This window comes from Leucoraja erinacea, chromosome 18 (genome assembly GCF_028641065.1).
Source record: "Leucoraja erinacea ecotype New England chromosome 18, Leri_hhj_1, whole genome shotgun sequence".
NCBI classification, from domain to species: domain Eukaryota; kingdom Metazoa; phylum Chordata; class Chondrichthyes; order Rajiformes; family Rajidae; genus Leucoraja; species Leucoraja erinaceus.
In genome coordinates this window covers 24,445,494-24,467,584 of record NC_073394.1, presented here as the reverse complement: position 1 = coordinate 24,467,584, position 22,091 = coordinate 24,445,494, and the positions used below count along the sequence as shown (strand labels likewise).

At 45.1% G+C, this 22,091-nt stretch overlaps 2 protein-coding genes across 3 annotated transcripts in view; both read right to left on the bottom strand.

The window, feature by feature from the left end:
- The window catches only part of LOC129705813 (tetraspanin-32-like), a 54,127-nt gene that overhangs the window by 7,258 nt on the left and 24,778 nt on the right, over nt 1–22,091 (bottom strand). The window contains exons 4-5 of one of the 2 annotated variants that reach the window (XM_055649641.1): nt 15,767–15,841; nt 8,220–8,321 (exon numbers count right to left, since the gene is read on the bottom strand). In XM_055649641.1, coding sequence (XP_055505616.1) covers nt 8,220–8,321; nt 15,767–15,841 — 177 coding nt within the window. The remainder of the gene's footprint in view (nt 1–8,219; nt 8,322–15,766; nt 15,842–22,091) is intronic. The other variant, XM_055649642.1, reaches the window with a different exon arrangement.
- Nucleotides 19–22,091, bottom strand: part of LOC129705811 (potassium voltage-gated channel subfamily C member 1-like) — a 176,213-nt gene continuing 154,140 nt past the window's right edge. The window contains exon 5 of the transcript XR_008724967.1: nt 19–31. The gene's annotated coding sequence lies outside the window, so the exon portion shown is untranslated. The remainder of the gene's footprint in view (nt 32–22,091) is intronic.

Below are 22,091 nucleotides of genomic sequence, written 5' to 3'. Positions count from 1 at the left end.
GCTGGAAAATCTGGAGCGACAGTTTGTTTTCCTTCACAGTGCCTGATCTATATTTGAAAGTTGGTCCGATGATCATTTGTTCAGCATTCAGTTGCTTCCTGATCATACGACTGGGAGGATAATGATAGAAAATGCCCATTAATAGAAGCCACTTCCCCAGCTACTCACAGATGAGCTGCATTCTTAATGGTCCACCCTTTGAAGATATGTTAACAGTTCTTCAGCTAGTCATACCGCAAGCTGGTGTGACCAGCTGTGCTGTGATAGGGTCTGTGTAGGCGGGTTCTGCAAGAATGATTGTGTAGCATAGTCTGAAAACAGCCTACATTTGATGGAAAAAACATTAAACTCTGACTTCAGGTTGGAATGTCTTATTCAGACGTTTATTGCCGTGCTGCTAAGTTGTTCTTTTAAGTGAGAGAAGGAGCAAGAAACTAATGGAGAATTTGTGCTCAAGCCTCTTGTACCCCCACCACTCTCATGGCCTCGGGGCCAAGTATTCTTGGCGAGGGTTCTTCTCAAAACAGCATTAAGACGAGAGTTCACTGTCTTAAATATTCTTTTGTGGTAGTTGTGAGCAATAGTTTCTTGGAATTGTGCAGAATGAATCCAGATGTTGGAATTTGGCAGAGCAACCAGACACTCAGCCATGTGGCAGCAGAGTTATACTCTGTGACTGCAAACAAGAATAGCAGCCGACCAGATTCTAATGGCAGTGCAGACTGAGGCTGCACCATTCAACTGGTGCAATGCAAGCCACAGACGAGGGGCACAAAATCTTTATCCGTGGCTAATCAACAATTAGGAAAGTGGAAAGTTTGCCAGGCTGTGTTCCCAAGTGCCTGCACAAGGATACTCCCTCCTGGAAGCAAGTTTCAATGGAATGCTGACACTCCATTGTCTCCCCTTATTCAAGCTGGGCTCTTCTTGAGAGATGTGCTGAAGGTTTGCCAGAATTTAATCCAAACACTAAAGCAGTAGAGCTGCTTACCAATTTTTTTTAAAATAGTTTATTATATGGTGTGATGTCCATCTATTTCTCCCTTGACCTAGCAACGTGATATAACTTAATTCCTGTCACTCCTCTGGAATAATCCCAAAGTAATTGAACTCTTCAGCTATGAAAATAAATAGTTTGGAGGCACACAGCAATCCTACAAAATACACCATTCACAGTTTGGAAGAAATCTGTGGCAGAATAACTGAGAGTTGTCTTTTCAGTGACGGATACAGTCATTCCCTCACTTGAATTTGGCTTCGGGTCTAAACTCAGAACATTGAAAAATTATGACATGTTGGCAAAGGCACAATATCTCATTTGTTATCTCATAAAATCCAATGACACACAAGTGTGGAGAAGAGGGTAACTATTGGCAGGCCGTGTCACTCTTTATATTCACTTCCATCCAGGTTAAGTAGTTTTAGAAGAATGAGTGTTATGAGAGTGTGGGGGGGGGGGGGGGGGGGGGGGGGGGGGGGGGGGGAGGGGGGGGGTCTCTATTGTTGACTACAGAGATGTCCACTTTTACTTCTTCAATAGAAAATGAACAATGAGGTACGTACACCAGAGTGCAAGGATCTTTCAATGGTTCTTTATGCCAAAAGTCCATCTGTGTGTAGGTATGTTTGTGCCTATGCTTATTTTGTATGTATGTGTGTGTAGCTTTACACACAGTGGCACAGCTGGTACTGGGGCCTCACTTCGCCAGACATCAGGTTTTGATCCTGAGCTCAGGCGCTGTCCAAGTAGAGTTTCTTCGATCCCCCTGTGAATGCATGAGTTTCCTCCGGGTGCTCCGATTTCCTCCCATGTTCCATAAGCACGCAGGCATTGTAGGTTAATTGGCCTCTGTATATTACCCCTAGTATGTAGGGAGTGAATGGGAAAGTGGGATAACATAGAACTAGTGTGAACAGGTGATTGGTGGTCAGAGTGGACTCAGTGGGTTGATGGACCTGTTTCCATGCAGTATCTTTCAATCAATCAATCAATTTGGAAGGTGAATAGGGGAGCTAATTTTGGGGAACTTTGTGTTCCAATCCCATGCATCTGTGTCAAATTTTAGTTCACACCTGGAAAGCAGGAACTGATAAACGAACAAAGCAATGACAGAAATTGGCCCACATAATAACGTTGACCCTCTGTGTTATGTTGGCCTGTCTCTTACCACTCGTCCTCTTGATTCCCCAATGAATCTATGGAGACCAAGATTAATTAGTAAAGGTGTCAAAGGATACGGGAAGAAGGCAGGAAAACGGTGTTGAGAGAGAAAAATAGATTGAACGGCAGAGCAGACATGATGGCTGGATGACCTAATGCTGGTACTATGTCTTATGATCTTATGAAACATTATTTTTCATGGCATTTTCTTCAAATAAAATGGTTTTCTTTTTGTAATAAGAATTATATTCAGGGCTACTTTTTAGCTGCCAATCATTTCTGGGGCTAGATTGCCATGAATATTTTTTATCATTGACTAACTTTTCCTGAGCCTGAATTGAAGTTGGCAGGTTGACCCCGAATTGCAGTGTCCATTGTGGGCCCTTGTAAATGATTTGCCACCGTAGCTAGACCAGGAAGCAAATGTGGGACTCACTGCCATTTATGGCTCAGCTACCTAATGCCGTAAACACACTAATCGAAAATAAGGATCTGATATGCGCGTTGTCATGTTTGTCCTACCGCTTCAGTAGAAACGTTGTGCAGCCAAACGTGTGACCATTTTTTATACAGATGAGAGCACTTCAAAGGTTTCAAAGGTCTTTCATTGTCACGTGTGCCAAGAAAGGTACAGTGATATGCAAATTACCATACAGCCATACGAAAAAGAAAAGTGACAAGACACAAGACACACAACTACATAAAAATTAACATAAACATCCACCACAGCGGATTTCCCCACATTCCTCACTGTAATAGAAGGCAAAAAAGTCCAATATCCTTCCTCTTTATTCTCCCGCGGTCGGGGCAGTCGAAGCTCCCGCAGCCAGCGGTCGAAGCACCCGCGTCGAGGCGATCGAAGCTCCCGCGTCAGGGCGGTCAAAGCTCCTGCCGCTTGGAGTTCCCGAAGTCGGTCTCTAACCAGAGACCACAAACTCCGTGATGTTAAAGTCCGCAAGCACCCGTGGTCGGAGCTCCGAGGTCGATCCCTGGCAAAGGGATCGCGGGCACCGTGATGTTACGTCCACAGGCGACTGTGGTGGAGCTCTCAAAATCGGTCTCCAGCAAAGGTCGCCAACTCCTCGGTTAGGCCGCAGTGCAGACGGAGATACGATACGGAAAAAAATCGCATCTCCGTCGAGGTGAGATTAGAAAAAAATGCCATCAAGGCCAGGGAATCACCTGTAACAGCATGTCTCAGCACCTGTATCATACTATCTGTCAAAGGAACTGTCTTTGGAGTATTTTATTTCTCATCCACATGGTGTCCCTCAGCAACATCATTAGCACAGAATCAGCTTCATACGAACATAGGAACAGACAAATGATAAACTGGCAGAGACCACTCTGTTCCTCATATCTTCTCTGCCACTGAATGAAATGAGGCCGATCTGACTGTAACTTCAATTTTCTTGTCCTTACTATTCATCCCTTTGCTTATTAAAAATCCTTAAAAATATTCAAAGTCTATGTGTCCACCACATTTTGAGGAAGACAGTTCCAAAAATTCGCAATCCTTTACAGAAAAACCTTTGACTGATCTCTACCTTAAACAAGAAACTTTTTGAAAGCAGTGATTATTGGTTCTAGTTTCTGCCCCAAGAAACATCCTTTTCACCTCAATCCTGTGAAGACCTTTCAGAATCGCATTTATTTTAATTGTTTCCAAATTCCAATGAAGAAGGGTTTCGGCCCGAAACGTTGCCTATTTCCTTCGCTCCATAGATGCTGCCGTACCCGCTGAGTTTCTCCAGCACATTTGGCTACCTACAATGAATGAAAGCCCAGCCTTCCAATCTTTTCATCGGAAAATCAACCTGTTTCAGGAAAATCTACCTATTTCTCCACATGATTTGCGACAATTTGCAGGACTGTCTCACCTTGATCGACACCTCCAGCATCCTCAAACTGCCATTGGGTGTTGGGTGAACAGATATGTCCTCAAATAAATATTGTGAAGACTGAAGCCATTAATATAACTGCTGACCACAAACTCTACATTCGCGTTACTTTGTGTGACTTTCATGTGAACAGAGAGTTTCAGTGCACCCTGGTGATAATCTTATCTAACCTAATCTTACTTTTTTCCCTTCCACTAATGACCGTCTAAAACTGAAATAGATGATTTCCATCTTTGGTATTGTATTTGATAATGAGATGCATTTACAACACTTTTCAAAGAGCATTTATTTCCTTCTGAAGAACATGCACGGAACTCTTCAAATTCCTCAGAATAAATATCACCAACAACTTATCCTGGATCACCAATAATGAAGCAATGGGCAAGAAAGCACACCTCTTATTCCTTAGAAGGCTTAGGAACTTCAACATGTCACCAACAACTCTCACCAATTTCTATAGATGGACCGTAGAAAATATTTTATATCACAGCATGCCTTGGAACAGCTCCAGCAGACTGCAAGAAATTGCAGAGAATTGTGGATGTAGCCCAGACCATCACACAGACCAACCTCCCTTCCATTAACTCTATTTACACCTCACGTTGCCGCAGCAAGGCCACCAGCATAATCAAGGTTGAGTCTTCTCCCATCTCCCATTGGGCAAAGGGTATAGAAGTGTGAAAGCGCACACCTCAAGATCCAGATACAGTTTCTTCCCAGCTGGTATCAGGCAACTGAAACATCCTACCAACAACTAGAGAGCAGTCCTGAGCTACTATCTACCACATCAGAGACCCTCGGACTACCTTTGATTGGGCTTTACTGGACTTTATCTTCACTACACTGTGGATAGCTCGATTATAATCATGTATTGTCTTTCCGCTGACTGGTTAGCTCGCAACAAAAGCTTTTCACTGTACCTCGGCACACGTGAGATTAACCTAATGGCTAGTTTTCACGGGGCGACTTGACGCAAGATGTAGCCAGAGTGGAGTGGTCGTGGTCTAGCACGATATCACACGATATAACGGGGGTAGAGTAAAGAGTTCCCACGGTACTCGGCAATTCTGTCATTTGTGCGAGTGACTTGTCCGTCTCCCGATCTTTCCCGAATGAACATCGTGGACTGTAGTGTAGTTAATCACGTGGCACAAATGATGTTACTTTGTTGTCACACACTATATTCGTTTTTTTCACCCGAGCTCTTTAATGAGTTGAAGAATAATCTGTTTTTTTAGACAAATGTTGTTTGGTGTGATGCACCTTCTCTCAATATGTGCAAGAAGTCGTCTTTTTATTTTGTCAAATATGAATAAAGACTGTATCTCACACTGACCGTGATTATTGTGTTATTTTATGATCTACTGAGAGGTGAAACTTTCAGTCTGAAGAAACTTTCAGCCCGAAACGCCACCCGTTCCTTCTCTCCAGAGATGCTGCCTGTCCCGCTGAGTTGCTCCAAGCAACTGGTGTCTATCTTCAAAGGACTGACCAGGACGGCCTCTCTCTCTCTCTCTCTCTCTCTCTCTCTCTCTCCCCCTCCCTCTCTCTCACACACACAGGCATGAATGGATGAACTCCGCGGGCCAGGCAGCATCTACGGAGAGAAATGGACAGCGACCCAGTCTTCAGGGTGCCCTTTGGCTCTCTCCCCCCCCCCCCCTCCTCCTCACCCCAACTCCCACCCACACACACGAATGCTGGAGAAACTCAGCGGGTGCAGCGGGGCCGAAACGTTGTCTATTTCCTTCGTTCCATAGATGCTGCTGCACCCGCTGAGTTTCTCCAGCATTCGCGTGTGTGGGTGGGAGTTGGGGTGAGGGGGGGGGAGAGACATAAGGCAGCCTGAAGAATGGGTCGCTGTCCATTTCTCTCCGTAGATGCTGCCTGGCCCGCGGAGTTCATCCATTCACGCCTGTGTGAGAGGGAGGGAGGGAGAGAGAGAGAGAGAGACAGTCCTGGTCAGTCCTTTGAAGATAGACACCAGTTGCTTGGAGCAACTCAGCGGGACAGGCAGCATCTCTGGAGAGAAGGAACGGGTGGCGTTTCGGGTCGAGAGCCTTCTTCACACTCTCCCTCCCTCACTCTCACACAGGCATGAATGGAGGAACTCCGCGGGCCAGGCAGCATTTACATTCCTTCTCTCCAGAGATGCTGCCCGTCCTGCTGAGTTGCTCCAAGCAACTGGTGTCTATCTTCAAAGGACTGACCAGGACTGCCTCGCTCTCTCTCTCTCTCTCTCTCTCTCTCTCCTCCCTCTCTCTCACACAGGCATGAATGGATGAACTCCGCGGGCCGGGCAGCATCTACGGAGGTAAATGGACAGCGACCCATTCTTCAGGCTGCCTTATGTCTCTCCCCACCCCCCCCCCCCCCCTCCCCCCCCCCCCCCCCTCACCCCCCCCCCACCCACACACACGAATGCTGGAGAAACTCAGCGGGTGCAGCGGGGCCGAAACGTTGTCTATTTCCTTCGTTCCATAGATGCTGCTGCACCCGCGGAGTTTCTCCTGCATTCGCGTGTGTGGGTGGGAGTTGGGGGGGGGGGGGGGAGACATAAGGCAGCCTGAAGAATGGGTTGTCTGTCCATTTCCCTCCGTAAATGCTGTCTGGCCCGCGGAGTTCCTCCATTCATGCCTGTGTGAGAGGGAGGGAGAGAGAGAGACGCACACACAAGGTGGATGCGAAATCTTACCTGCCTGTTTCAGTGACAGACAACCCACCGCCAGTAAATGAAGACACCCCCATCTTTCAGACAAAAAGAGACACACTGACATTAATGAAATGCTTAGCTAGTTTTATTAGATTTGTATGTAAATAGCAAACTGGCTGGATTCACTCTATCCAACTTCCGGGTTCACCGTTGGCAGGAGTTCCCACGGTGACCGCAAGAGTTACTACGGATATCGCACGGGACACTTCGTTCATAAAATGTTGCAATGCTCAACCACAAGTGCACAAGAGACTCTTGGACAAATTCAAACATGTTTGAATTTTCTCCCGAGTACCCAAGGTACACGATTACCTGCCGTTAGCGCCACGGTGGTCCACGAATGCCGTATTGTTACCGCACGAAGTTCCCACGATGTCAAACTCTGGTTACCTCTTGCGTCAAGTCGCACCGTGAAAAGGGGGTTTAAACACAACTCACTCAACTCAGGGTTCACCGTTTAGACGTGATTACTCAATTTGGCCTTGTGTGCTTCACACCTGTTTTCTATAAACCTTTCATACAGTCATAACCTTTCTGGTAATCCAATGCTCCACCAAAGCATAGCACAGACAGAACTGTATAATAAGAGGCATAGATAGGTTAGACAGTCAGAATCTTTCCCTCAGCATGGAAATACCAAAGACTGATGGGCATACCTTTAAAATGAGAGGGGAGAAGTTTAATGGAGTTGTGCGGACAGGTTTTTTACACAGAGGGTGGTGGGTGCCTGGAACGAGCTATCAGGGACGGTGGTGGAGGGACATACGATAACGTCATTTAAGAGGCTTTTAGTTACGTACTTGGATATGCAGAAAATGGAGGGTTATTGATGATGTGCAGGCAGATAAGATTAGTTTTTCTTGGCATCATGTTCAGCATAGATATTGTGGGCCGCATGACCTGTTCTTGTGCTGTACTGTTCTATGTTCCAATGTGGATCCTGATGAGACGTTTCTCTGCAGTTTTAATATTATCGTTTTTATTTATGGATCTTGCGTGACATTGTGTAACATTGCCAACCCCAACTATGCAACATCCATCAGCCCAATAATGCTCCAAGATTTATGCACTAATTAATTCTGGCCTCTTGCACATCCTTGACTTACACTTCCCTGACGTTCACTCCGTGCTTTCAGCTGCCTGAGTCCAAAGTTTAGGATCTCCCTCCATAAACCTATCAGGATCTAGCTCACTCCCCTCCTACAAACTGCTCCTGTTGAAGAAAGGCCTTTACCAATCTGTTTCCTTTAGTGATATGAAGATAATTTTTATTTTATGGCTGGCGGCGTTACAATACATCACAGTTCCTAAGTTAATGAATGTTTAGTTTGCATTGACAAAAGCTCATAACTCACCATTTCTCTACTTTGCATAGTTTTCATTAATACATGTACTGCAGCAATAGTTTAATGTCACACGAGGAGCACTTGTTACTATTACTTACAGTTGAGTGAATGTTTATCAAATCCTGTTTTGAAGGGTGTGAGACGTTTCTCATGTAGTCAGCATATAGAACATCGTACACATCTTTTGCTGCATCCTCCATCTAATGGAACATGTTATCCAAATATTAAAAAACAAATGTGCATACAAACATTTCCAGCAACAATGGAAGCTAACAAGAAATAAAGGCACATAGTTTGTTTTACCATTTTTCCTCCCTGCTTCCTCCTCTGTTCAAAATATGCATCTGCCTCAGGGAAAACCTTTAATGGAGAAAGCACAAGATCCCAAAAAAACAAAAGCGTGGAATCTGCTTGATCTGGTTTGTTGACGGCAGATGTGAACTGCTAACACAGTGAAGGAAACAAGATATTTACTCATTGTGGGACTCCCACTTTAAAAGTAGCTTGTATAATGAGAAAGGCAGAAAATTAGAGAACCATAAAAACCAGATGTGTATTTTCTAGTTTGCCCATCTCATGAAATGTCAACTCCAGAGTATTTAGGAACAACTTTCGCATTTTATTTAAAGAAAGCTCCCCGCCTGGATTGAGGTCATCTTTGGGAATGCCAAAGAAAATGGCGGAGAAAGAAAGAGTGGAGGATGAAACAATTGTTGGTGCATGGAAGCGGAGACTGTGGGCAAAGCTCCCATGGTTCCAGTTGGATGATCAATCAAAGCGGTGGGTAGAAGAAGTATTGATGTGTATCCGTAAGGCCAAGAGTGGAGCAGCACAATAATTAACTAAGGCTGAATTTCACTTATTTCTTCAAAAAGTTCTTCCTCCAGTCTGCCTACACCTTCAAATAAGCCAGACTCCAGATGGTTGTCCTCAAATGAAACCACCATGAGAGCTACTGAACATAATGGAGATGCGGTTAGTGGGGAAACTTGGGTGCACACTGAGGAAGTAAAACTTTCTTCCACTGTGATGTGGACAACTGTGACTGGAAACTGGATGGGCATATTGTCACACATGCCACGCCTCCAGACACTTTCCACACTCGTTTTGAGTCCTCTTCATTCCTGAGTCTTCAGACACATGTGGGGTTTATCGATCTATCCTCTTCTGTGTTTGAACAATTGGAGGTCGACAATGCAAGTCGAGTTGAGTTTATTGGCATATGTACAAGTTCAAGTTCACATTTATTGTCACATGCACCAATTAAGGTACAGTGAAATTTGAGTTACCATGCAGCCATACAATCAAAAAAGAACACAATACACAATAGAATTTAACATAAACATCCACCACAGTGGAATCAACATTCTTCACTGTGATGGAAGGCAATAACGTTCAGTCAATCTTCCTCCTTTGTTCACCCGTGGTCGGGGCCATGAACCCTCCGTAGTCACTGCTTTGGACGGCCCGATGTACAAGCCTTCTTGTCGGGATAATCGAAACTCCGATGTTGGGACGGATCGGACCACAAACTCCGCGCCTTGGAGTTCCCAAATTGGTCACTTTCTTACCTGAGACCACGGCTTCATGATGTTATAGGCCGGCGGTCCGACCACTTCTTCTGGCGATCCCCGGCAAGGGATCGCCCCGCTCTGCGATGTTAAAGTCTGCGCCGCGCCTGCTGCTGAATCTCTGGGCCGGACCCCAAGAAAGGCCGCACCAATCCAGTTGTTAGGGCGCGAGGAGGAGCGAAGATACGACAAAGAGAAAAGTCGCATCTCCATCTAGGTAAGTGACTGAAAACTGTTTCCCTCTATCCCCCCCCCCCCCCCCCCACCCCACCCACCCCCCCACACTGAAAAACATACATTCAGACATACTAAAAAACAAAGAAAGTCGAAAGGACGAACACGCTGCTGGCGAGGCTGGCGCTCGCGGTGCCACCCGATGACATATGGTGAGGTACAGATACAATGAAAAATCTTGCTTGCAACAGCATCATAGGTGGGTAGAATCAGATAAACACACAAAAATAAATTATACACCAATTATTCATAAATTACAATGAATATTTTGAAAAGCAGACTGCAAAAAAGAAAGATATTTAAAGCCCTGTCCCACGGTACAAGTTCATTCCAAGAGCTCTACCGAGTTTAAAAAAAATCAAACTCGTGGTAAGCACGGAGAATGAACGTAGCGAGTACGTCGTTGCTCGGGGACGTCTCTTAGCAGCTCGTAACGCTAACGGCAGGTACTTGCGAAGACTCGCTAACGGCAGGTAAGCTCGGGAAGACTCGTGAAGATTTTTCAACATGTTGAAAAATGGCCACGAGAGCCCTGAGTACCGACGAGTGGTCATTACCGTAAATCTCCGAGTTCGAATCAGGGCAAACTCGGGAGAGCTCTTGGAATGAACTCGTACCGTGGGACAGGGCCATTAGACTTTGAACATTAGAGGTACAACGTGGAAACAGGCCCTACAGCCCACTGAGTCCTTGTTGACCAACGATCACCCCATACACTAGCAGTATCCTTCACTCTTGGCACAATTTACAATTTTACTGAAGCCAATTGATCTACAAACCTGTATATCTTTGGAGTGTGGGAGGAAACTGGAGCACTCAGAGAAAACACTCATGGTCATAGGGAGAACGTACAAACTCTGTACAGACATCACTCATAGTCAGGATCAAACCCTGATATCTGGCGCTGTAAGGCAGCAGCTCTACCACTGGTGCAAAAACATAATTAAAAAAAGATTCTACCATTCTGCTGGTCCATCTAATGGGAGTATAGATAAAGTTTCTGGCCCTAAAGATTAAAACATAAGTCTTTTAATATTAGCGATGACCTATATATCTAACGGAAGAAGTGGCAACGCATCTCAATACTATTCAAGGACCAGAAGAACAAATTGGTTATTACTATTATTTTGGAACCTGCACTAGCTTCAATTATCAATATATCTCCACTCTGCCTGGATCCACAATGAGGTTTTGATATTGATGCTAGGTCTAGAACAAAGCCTTCCTGAAATACAACAGCCCCACTGATTCCTGGAATCTTTAGATCATGACCACGCTGAATGGGGAAGGGGCATTTGGAATGGCATTGCGATTCCAAATCTGCAGCACAAAAAAAAAGTGGCAGAGGAACACACCACCCCACAAATCACCCCTCCAGTCGTGGACCTCGTAGTCCATCTGTGGAAGGGGCTGCTGTGCCACATTGGCCTCAACTGCCACCTCAGAACCCACAAAGGTGGTGTGATCATGTTTTCCTTGAATGCAGCAGACTGTTTAAGAAAGGGAAGAAGACCCATATTGGTCTCAGTAACTAGATTATGTGAACTTATTCTGGATACATATGAAGATCTTTAAACTGAGAACCAATATTGCTTGTGAACTGGTACTGTGCTAACAACATGTGCCTTAATGTCTACTAGTATTTTTTTAATCCACAAAACATATTTGGCTTTGCCTACCACTGAAGGTTACTTTCCTTTGAAGACGGAAAAACTAAATACTGTGGGTTTCAAATTTTAATTCCTCACTCAAGTGTTTTTTAGTCTAAATGTTTTGTTATAACAAATGACAGAGTGAGTTTCATTAATGTTCAATTATGCTGTGCCCTATTGCTGTATCAAATGCATGTTCTACGCATCTGGTCAGCATCCATATTTCATTTTGCCGACTCAACCAGGGTACTTCAATGTGAAGGTCAATTATGCTTGAAAACTCTGATTGAAAGAATCTCTGTGTACACTTTTCATATAGACGTACAGAAGACATTTGAGAAAGTTCTTCATAAAAGACTCTTAGCTAAAGTTGAAGCTTATGGATCTAAAGGTAAATTATTGGTTCAGAAACTGGATGATTGGAAGAACAGTTGAGAAAATGACCATGTATTCTATGTGGCAGGGTGTGATGTTTTCAGAGATGTATTTGTCTTGGATAGAGGGATAGAAAGCCACATATCAAGTTTGCCACTGACTCAAATATACACAGCATTGCAAGCAGTGTAAATGGACGTATTACATTTCAGAGGGATATTAATAGATTATACAAATTTATTTTACCAATGACAAAATGAGTGTTATTACTCAGCCCAATGAGTGAGGCACAAATGCATACAACCACTTAAGTGATGTCTGACCATGATTTATATATAGGTCTGTTCCAACTATATTAGCACCCGGCAATTATTTATTCTATGTTCAGGTACTTGGGAGGTGTTTTAATTTTGTGGATGATGTAAGTACCTTGGCAGTATCTTAGCTAGATGGTTGATTTGAGAAATCTCTCTCGGCCTCTACAAAGCAAAACTCAATTCAATTTCTGGTTATTAATGATGGCCCAGACACCCAAGGGATTTCATTAAATGAAACCCTGAGCTATTGGCTGAGTGTTCACATTAGGCTCTGTATGTAATGGATACTGAGTGAAAGATCTCAGAGTTATGATGACATAAATCCAACACTGTCTGCACGAGATTAATTGTCATTGTCTCCGAGTCATATCTATAATCTCAGCAACTCAGCCAAAAGTTAACAAAGTATTTAATTAATACCAGTTAATCTGTGGACCACAGACAGTCTGGGGTCTGGTTAGAGGATGTAGGATTTAGCAGGCAAATGGAGTTTTCTGTAATGGTTATTGAGGACATGTGCTCAGGTGTGGAAGAGTGGTACACTCCATGGAGAATACTGCTGAGGAAAGTTTCATAGAACATTTTCAATTTGCCCTTCTCACCTTAAAGCTGTGCCCTCAGGTATTTGAAACCATTTAGTACATGTTGCAGTGGGAATATCTGTCATACATGATGGGTTGCTGAACAGAACATATTCAGTGTGTGTCAGGAGGCCGTTTAACCTCACATCAGTGGTGAATTTTGAAGTAAATAACTGCTCAGAACACAGAATGGTTCAGCAAAATTAAAGTGAGATGGTGCAGCAACTGAACAATCTAACTAAAACTGTGATCGTGTGCTTTTCTGGTTTGCGCGGTTTTTCTAACTGTGCAAAATTGGTACGCGATAGCGCTACGATTTTCCATCAGCTCACTCACCGTTCTCCTGTGCTGCGAGTGCAACAAGTTTTGTTCCAATCGGTAGTAAATTGTAAACATTAGTGAGGTTTAAAAGTCGTAAAAATCGGCGCGTGGACAAATCGATCTCCTCTCCTGCCAGTCAGCACCGCGCGGATTGGTCTCTTCTCCTGTCACTCCCTGGGACGGTCCGCCCCTTCCTACGCCATCACACCTTTACTGGAGCTGAGGAACGCTGCGGGTGGTGGCAGAGGTCTCCAATTCCAATTCTAGAAGCGGCCCGGCGCGGAGTCTGAGATGTTGCCAAATGGAAAGCGGAGAGTCTGATCCCGGCGGAGAGCGTCCAGCGCCCGCTGGGAGTCCCAAACGCACCGCCATCGCAACGCCCCGCAGCTCCAGCCCCTTCCCCTCTGGTCCCCTTCACTGGCTCCAGTCCCTCTCCCCGTGATACCCCACCCCCTCTCCCCCATGGCTCTTCCCCCGTCTTTTCTCCGTGCTCTCCTCCCACCCCCACCCCCCCAACCACGTACCCGCCTGGCCGTAGCTGCTGGTGCTTCCGGGCCGAGCCAAGTATTCGAGGCCTGGCTCTAAGGGCACCATCGGCTGATGCTCCTCCGGGGCACACAAGAAGGTGGAGGAGTGGCAACCTCCAGATCCTGGGGAGGTGAGGAGGGAGTGTGGGGGAGGAGAGGAGATAGAGGGAGAGGAGGGGAGTAGGGAAGGGAGAGAGGGAGTGACTGATGGTAGGGAAAAGGAGGGGTGAGGGAGGGATTGGGGGAGGGGAGGAGGGAGAGTGGGGAGGAGGGAGGAGAGGGGAGAGGAGGGGGAGTAGAGGAGTGGGGGGGTGGGGGAGGTAGGGAAAGGATAGAGGGAGAGGAGGGCTGTGGGGGAGATAGGGGTTGGTGAGGAGTGGGGGATAGAGGGATAGGAGGGGGGGTAGGGAGGGGGGGGGAGTAATGGAGGAGGGTGTGAGGGAGTAACTGAGGGTAAGGTGAAGGAGAGGGAAAGGGAGGTGAGGGAGAGATTGGGGGAGGGGAGGAGGAGAGGGGAAAGAAGAGGGAGGGTGAAGAGGAGGGTGAGAGAGTGCTAGGGATGAGGGGAAATGAGGTACGCCTGTGCAGTTGGGGGCTATGAGTGAGTGGTGGAATATTGCGTTGGGGGACCAAGCCTCCTGTGGGACAGGGAACATATGGGTCCCACAGTCTAGTGAATAACATAAAAGCAGAGGGAATTGATTACAGACAAGGGTACTCATGGGACAATAAGCTTTGTGAGTTGCTGATCAATGAGAATAAAAACCCTAACATTCTTCGAGTGTAGGATGCTCCTTCAGGGCACAATCTCTGGGGGATTCTTGGCCTGAGATTCAGTAGCTTTAATTTCTCACTGCAATGGTAGTGACCTTGGCTTTAGAACATCATTGGCTTGGAAAGGTTATTGCAGGGAGCCATTACATTACTGTCCACATGATGCAATAGGCCTAGGATTGGCACAATGTGGGGGAATATAGGGTCAAAGATGTTGGAGGAGGTGGGGCTGCCATCAAATGGACAATCAGGATAAAAGCTTTTGTAGTTTAATCAGGGGATCTGAAATACATCTTCTGCCTTTATTTCCCTTCTTTCCACAAATTAATTTCACCTACTTCCACAAACTTGCGATTTTCATCACCTTCTGTTTCTCTTCAATCACAGCCTGATATTCTCATCCCCACCTCTTCACTCTCCTTCACACCTCATTGTTTCCTCTTCCCTGTTCCTCACTCTCTTCCTCCCCATCGCCCCATTCTCTTCCCCACCCACACTTCCCTCGTTCTCCTTCCAATCCCCATCGTTCCCCTCACCCCATCTCGGTCACTTTCATTAATACCTATGTCGATCTCCTTACCCCACCCCCTTTTACTCCCTTCATCTCCACCTCCTCATTCTCCTCCACCCCATCCTCATGATTCTCTTCTTCCTCTCCCTGTGGATTCTGCTCTACCCCGGGATTCTCTTTCTCCCAACCAGAGAATCCCATCTGGCTCACCAGCTGTACTCCCCTCTTCATTGGATTGGATGCAAGTCAAAGAAGCAAGTCCAGCCTGCATGCTGGACTGATACAATGTAGTACTGGGTGGAAAGGATAGGTTTAGAGGGTTACACAAAAAAGCTGGAGAAAACTCAGCGGGTGCAGGCATCTATGGAGCGAAGGAAATAGGCAACGTTTCGGGCCGGACTTCACCCTCCTGTCTGAAGAGGGTTTCGGCCAAACGTTGCCTATTTCCTTCACTCCATAGATGCTGCTGCACCCGCTGAGTTTCTCCAGCTTTTTTGTGTAACCTGCGATTCTCCAGCATCTGCAGTTCCCTCTTAAACACTAGGTTTAGAGGGCAATGTGCCAAAAGCAGGCGCGGGACTAGTGTAGATGGAGCATGTTGGTCGGTATAGGCAGGTTGGACCGAAGGGCCTGTTTCCGCGCTGTATGACTATGGCTGAGAGAGATATCAGTTACCAGTTATACATATTCATTGTAACTATGATGCAAATTATTTGTCACCTCCAGTTATGTTAAACGAGGTGTTTTTTTAATGTTGTGTCCAGATTTGGCATATGACTCACCACCTGCTTGTAGGCTGACTTCCAATATGCCAGCTGAACCACTCCACAGAACAGCAGAGCAAAACAGATCAGCACCTGTGGATGAAGAAAGAACCAAATTCAAAAACAGGATACTTTAGTGAGGTGAGTTTCCAGAATAGACTGTGTTATGAGGTATGCTGGTACAGATGTACCTGCGATTGAGTGAGTGTAATGCAATAACTTATTTATATGATGTTAATTTACATGCCATCTTTCACAAAACTAGTTTAATCCAAAATGTCCCATGGTGATAGAGCGCTTTTGAAAAATTATTTGCTTTGACATAGAATACGTACTAGCCTATTTACACACAGAAAGGTCCCACAAGTGCCAACTTAGTTTTAGTTATAGATCATGGGAACAGGTCATTCGGCCCAACAAGTCCAGGTCAACTATCAATTACCTGCTCACACATGTTATCCCACTTGTTCATTCACTCCCTACACATTAAGAGCAGTTTTACAGAAGCCTATTAATATACAAGCTTATCCATCTTTGGGATGTGAGACTCTACCAGAGCACCCAGAGGAAATCCATACAGTCATAGGGAGAACGTAAAACTCCACAGAGGCAGCACCCGAGGTCAGGATCGAACCCGGGTTTCTGACGCTGGCAGCAGCTCTACCAGCTCACAACTCTGTTAATAATATTGTAATAAGGGCTGTACGATACCTCAGCAGTAGATTTGCTGCCTTACATTGCCAGGGACCCAGGCACGATCCTGGCTACAGGTGCTGTCTTGTACGGAGTTTGTATGTTTTCCCCATTGAGCACCTTGGGTTCTCCCCCGGTGATCCGGTTTCCCCCAAACTCCAAAGATGTGCGGGTTTGTAGGTTAATTGGCTTCAGTAAAAATTGTCCCTAGATTGTGGTCGGCACAGACTTGGTGGCCCGAAGGACCTGTTTTAATGCTGTATCTAAACTAAACTAAAATCATAAAAATTCTGTTTCAGTAGTGCTGATAGAGACAAGCATTGGCCAGAACACTGAGGGAAAATTCCCAACCTTTTCCAAAATAGACGCAGTAGATTATTTTAAGCATGTGAGCAGGCAGGCAGAGCTGTGGTTTGATGTTGTTTTCAAGATACACCTTTGCATTGCAGCACTTCCTCTGTACCTCTCTACTCTGCACAGACATTGTGAGGCCAAAGGGCCTGATCCTGTAGTGTACTGCTCTATGTTCTATGTAAAAGTCTCCTGTATGCCTTCCCAGCTCATAGTTTATTGGCAAGAGTTACAATCACTGAGTCACAATCAACATCTATTAATAGGATTCTCCAGTTTAATAGAAATGATTAATCTAAGACTTATTTGATTGTTTAGTTTAGTTTAGTTTAGTTTACAGAGACAGCATGGAAACTGGTTCTTTGGCCCACTCAGTCTCAGTCCATGCTGAGCATCGATCACCCATTCACATTAGTTCCATTCTGTCCCACTTTCTCTTCAATCCCGACATGATAGGGACAATTTACAGAGGCCAAATAATCTTAAAATCCACTTTGCGATGTGGGAGGAAATGGGAGCATCTGGAGGAAACCCATGGGGAGAACGTGTAAACTCCACACAGACAGCACCCGAGGTCGAGATCGAACCTGGTATCCTATAATGTGAGGGAGCAGCTCTACCAGCTGCATCACTGCTTGTAAAACTTACCAACAGGAACAACATCTTGATGTTGGCCAGGTTATCAGTGAATGGTTTCTGGTATGTTGGTATCTGCACATGTTGATGTCAGATTCTACCTGGTGTGGTTTTGAACTGCACAGTAAAACCTTAGGTGCAGCCATTTCTCAAAGTATCTACTCTCCAGATGCAAGTTTCTTTTATGATTCATAGAGTCATACAGCATGGAAAAGATCCTTTGGCTTACCTTGCCAATGCCTTCTAAGATGCCCCATTTAATCCAGTCCAACCTGCCCATATTTGGCTCATATCCCTCTGTACCTGTCCAAACGTCTTTAAATGTTGTTATAATCCATGTGCCTGTCCAAAATGTATTTTAAATGTTGTTATAGTAACTGCCTCAGCTACCTCCTCTGGAAGCTCATTTCATATATCCACCATCTTATGCAGTCCTTACCCCTTGGGTTCCTAGTAAATCTTTCTCTTCTCACCATAAACCTATGCAGGGCTGCCAACATTGGGTGAGAGTTGGGAGTGAAAAATTGCGAAACACTAAGCCCAAGGGCGCGTAGCGCCCGAGGGTGGGGGGGGGGGGGGGTGGGGGAGGAGGGTGTCATCGTCCCTCCCATTGATACGGGGCTTTTGCATTTTTCAGCTTGAAATTGTGCAATCTGGTGCATACTATAGCGAGTCTTTTAACTTACACTTGAATGCAACATTTATGCTTTAAATTGGATTAGCTATGAATAAGGTTAGGCTACATTACATTCCTAATGACATTCCACAGCAAAGTCAGGCTCTGATCAACAGGTTCAGCACATGAATGATCTTAGTATATTCCTGTATTATAATCAAACACTTGGCCCATGTTGACCAACCTGGGTCTCATTGCACACCTGGTACTACTCCTGACCCTGACTCCAGTTGCATACCTTCTCTCATTCCTGACCCTGAGTCCAGCCTTACACCTGACCCCCTATTCTACCCTGATCATAGCTGCTTACCTGCTTAGGTTCCCAGTGCTGAACACTCCCAATGTCCCAGCTTTGACTGCACACCTAGTACTATTCCAGACCTTGACTCTGGATGCACACTTGGCCTTGCTCCTAGCCCCTATGCACTGACAATATATCTGGCCCACACATAAAGCCCCATATCTGACCCTCTGGACTTAACTTATTACGGTCAAGTCCACAGCAGCTTATCTAATGCAGCAACCTTTTATGGGGCACTTCATGGACCAAATTTTGCATGACAAAATTTGCTACATCCATTGGCGTCCTTGTTATCTAACATGCTATTTACTTTGTCAAAGAAGTCATCAATTGGTTGAACACAATTTCTCATCCATAAAATTATACTCACTCAGCTGTATAATTATTCTGTTACCATTTCCTTCATTTTCCTAACAAACTGTCCTGAAGTCATTTTCACCCCCAATATTTTCAGTATTTTGCTGTCTTCCTCTCAGCTGGGACTTTTTCCAAATTGAAAGTCAAATAACTATATATTTAAGCAATAATATTCTATTTAATGTGATCTTGAGAGTACATAATATTTTCTGTGGTATTCATAAAACTACAATGATAAAAATATATTTGTTTTGATTGCACCTATCAACATGCATACATTATTATATTACAGTTAATATGTACCGAGGGCAAATTTTTGTTCCAATGCTCTCCATTTCCAATTACTTTTACATTGAAGTGATTGAAATCCAAGTGAAGTTTAAATGGCATCAGAAAAATAAAACCTCCGGAATGGATGATATTCATTATGTTGTTGGTTGGAGTCAGTATCAGCACAATTAATATATTAAACTTTGAATCTTCAGATGTCCTGGTTCAAGCTAAAACTAAAGACAAATAATAATCTCCTCACACATTCCCCTGCAAGTATCTCTGTCACTCCTTTAAAATATGCCCCTTCTTTAAACAAGCTCTTAAACATCGCATCTGAATCAGTTTCAGTTTCAGAAGGAATTTGGGGGGGGGGGGGGGGGGGGGGGTTAGAAATAGTCAGTGAGGTAAATAAAGTTGAGTGGTAAATGACAATAATGCTACCTTCCCAATATTTAACTGAAGGAAATAATGGTTGTCATGGTTGTATGCTGTGACAGACAGCCTGACACCTTGCATGTCATTTTAATATTACACTTATCCCATCCTCCTGGATATTCCGGATTAATAAATTAAGGATTTGTCAACTAATTACAAATCAGGCTAATTGCAAATCAATCACATTAGACAACTCTGACACACGAAGAACTGAGCATTGGGATCCAGACATCACGGACAACTGGCCTCAGTTCCCCGCTCACATCTGGCACTGCTCTCTGTCTGAATCAGGGGCGGTGGAGCGTTTTTGAAAGTGGGGGGGGCTGAGCGATCCCCCTTGTGGCCTTGGGGGTGCGCCATTGTCCACCGGCGAGGTAGTGGAGCGACCGAGTGGAGGGAGTCCCCACGGTAGGGACTTTTTGAAATTTAATGTATTAAAATCATGTTTTAGTGCATTGTTGAAGTGTGATTTCAATGTTTTTTGTTTGAAGTATTTTTAGGAGGTAACTTTTTAAGGGGTAACTTTTTCCACACAAAGGGTGGTGGGTGTATGGAACAAGCTGCCAGAGGATGTAGTTGAGGCAGAGACTATCCCAACATTTAAGAAACAGTTAGACTGATACATGGATAGGATAGGTTTGGAGGGATATGGACCAAAAGCAGGTAGTGTAGCTGATACATGTTGGCGGGTGTGGGCAAGTTGAGCCGAAGGGCCTGTTTTCACGCTGTATCACTCTATGACTACATTATACTTCCACCCTGGATGAATGCTTTAAAATCAAGTGGACGAGTATTATTGCCATAGAAACATAGAAAAATATGTGCAGGAATAGGCCATTCGGCCCTTCTAGCCAGCACTGCCATTCAATATGATCATGGGTGTTCATCTAAAATCAGTACCTCTTTCCTGTTTTTTCCCCATATCCCTTGATTCCGTTATCCCCAAGAGCTAAATGTAACTCTCTCTTGAAAACATCCAGAAGGCCTCCACAGCCTTCTGTGGCAGATAATTCCACCGGTTCACAACTCTCTGGGTGAAGAAAGTTTGTCCTCATCTCAATTCTAAATGACCTAAGACCCCTGGTTCTGGACTCACCCAACATCGGGAACATTTTTCCTGCAGTTACAGTAAGTGAAAATCTAGCAGGCAAGCAGGATGCTTTCTCCAACCACCCCTATTTGAAGGCCACTATCTTCCACCGCTTCTACCCAGTGCTTGGTACCTACTTTCAGCAGCCACTGGTTGTCCTCCAGTATGCACCGAGCCGCAGCCTGGTCCATGCCGGTCAGCAGGGCAAATTCGGCCCAGAGACTCTCACAGCAGCGGCACAACGCTTCTGATGACTCCGACCGCCCGGGTCTCTTGCACTAAGACTGCTCCATGGCCAGAGCAGCAGCGAGCGACTCGCCAGCCCTGGCTCTCCTTCTGCTACTGGCCCCGCCGTTGCTTCTGCTTCCATCCCTTCCTCCGCCAAGGCTCTCCAACACCCACGACCAGGTTGCTCAGAGCACAGCAGCGTGTCGTCCAAAGCCGGAGATATTGAAACATGTCTAGCCAAAAAGGAGGGAGGGGGCTCCAACCCCCCCCCCCCCCCCCCCCCCCCCCCACGGTTTCACGGCCCATGTGTGTCTCTCCTGCTGCTCGCCGGCCTCGCTCATGTCAGCCACTTCCCGCAAATCCTTAAATTCCGCCTGCAGCCGGTAGCAGGACATTGCCTTACTGGCTGCGCTGGGTGAAACTCATTCACTGCCCGGTCCGTGTCTTTTAATGTAAATTTGACAGAGTGTGACAAATTCTGTAATCAGCGAGAGAGCGTGAGAATTGGGCGAAATGCGTGAGTCTCGTGCTTAATGCATGAGAGTTGGCAGCTCTGCCTATGTCCTCTGGTTCTTGATTCCCCTACTCTGGGTAAAAGATTGTGCATTCACCCTGTCTATTCCCTTCATGATCATACACACCTCTATAAGATCATCCCTCAGCTCTTCATCAAATAAAGTCCTAGCATGTTCAACCTCTCTCGATAACTCAGGCCCACAAGTCCTGGCAACATCCTCATAAATCTTCTCTGCACTCTTTCCAGCTTTTGTCAAACAAATCAATATTCCTAATCACCAGCCTGGCTCTCTTCTTTATTGTCCACCATTATTCATTCCTTCAGAACAAAGCTAATATTTTTTTATTATTGAATGCAAAAAGGATGTTCTTATATGTGCAGGGGGCCAATGAATCTACGATAATATTTAGAGTTACACACATATTGTGACACTGGTATCTAGGAAACAGGGAGTATCAATACAATGACCTGTAGAGTAGAGGGATGGTGATACAGTGCTGCCTATGAGTTAGATTGAGACACAAAATATAGATCTGAGAACCTGTAGATTACTTCCTGTATGATTCTATGGTATTTTATTGTCACGTGTACTTCAGTGAAATTATTTTTCTGCATATAGTTCAGTGACATCCTGTTATATATTAGGCACAATCATACTAAGTGTAAGGGTGCAAGATAGTAGACCACACTGAGAAAATATACAAGAGTCGCCATGTTTTAGGCACCATCTTGTACCCTTTGAGTCCAAAATGTTTTAAAAACATTAGAGCCTTAGTTTGGCTATAA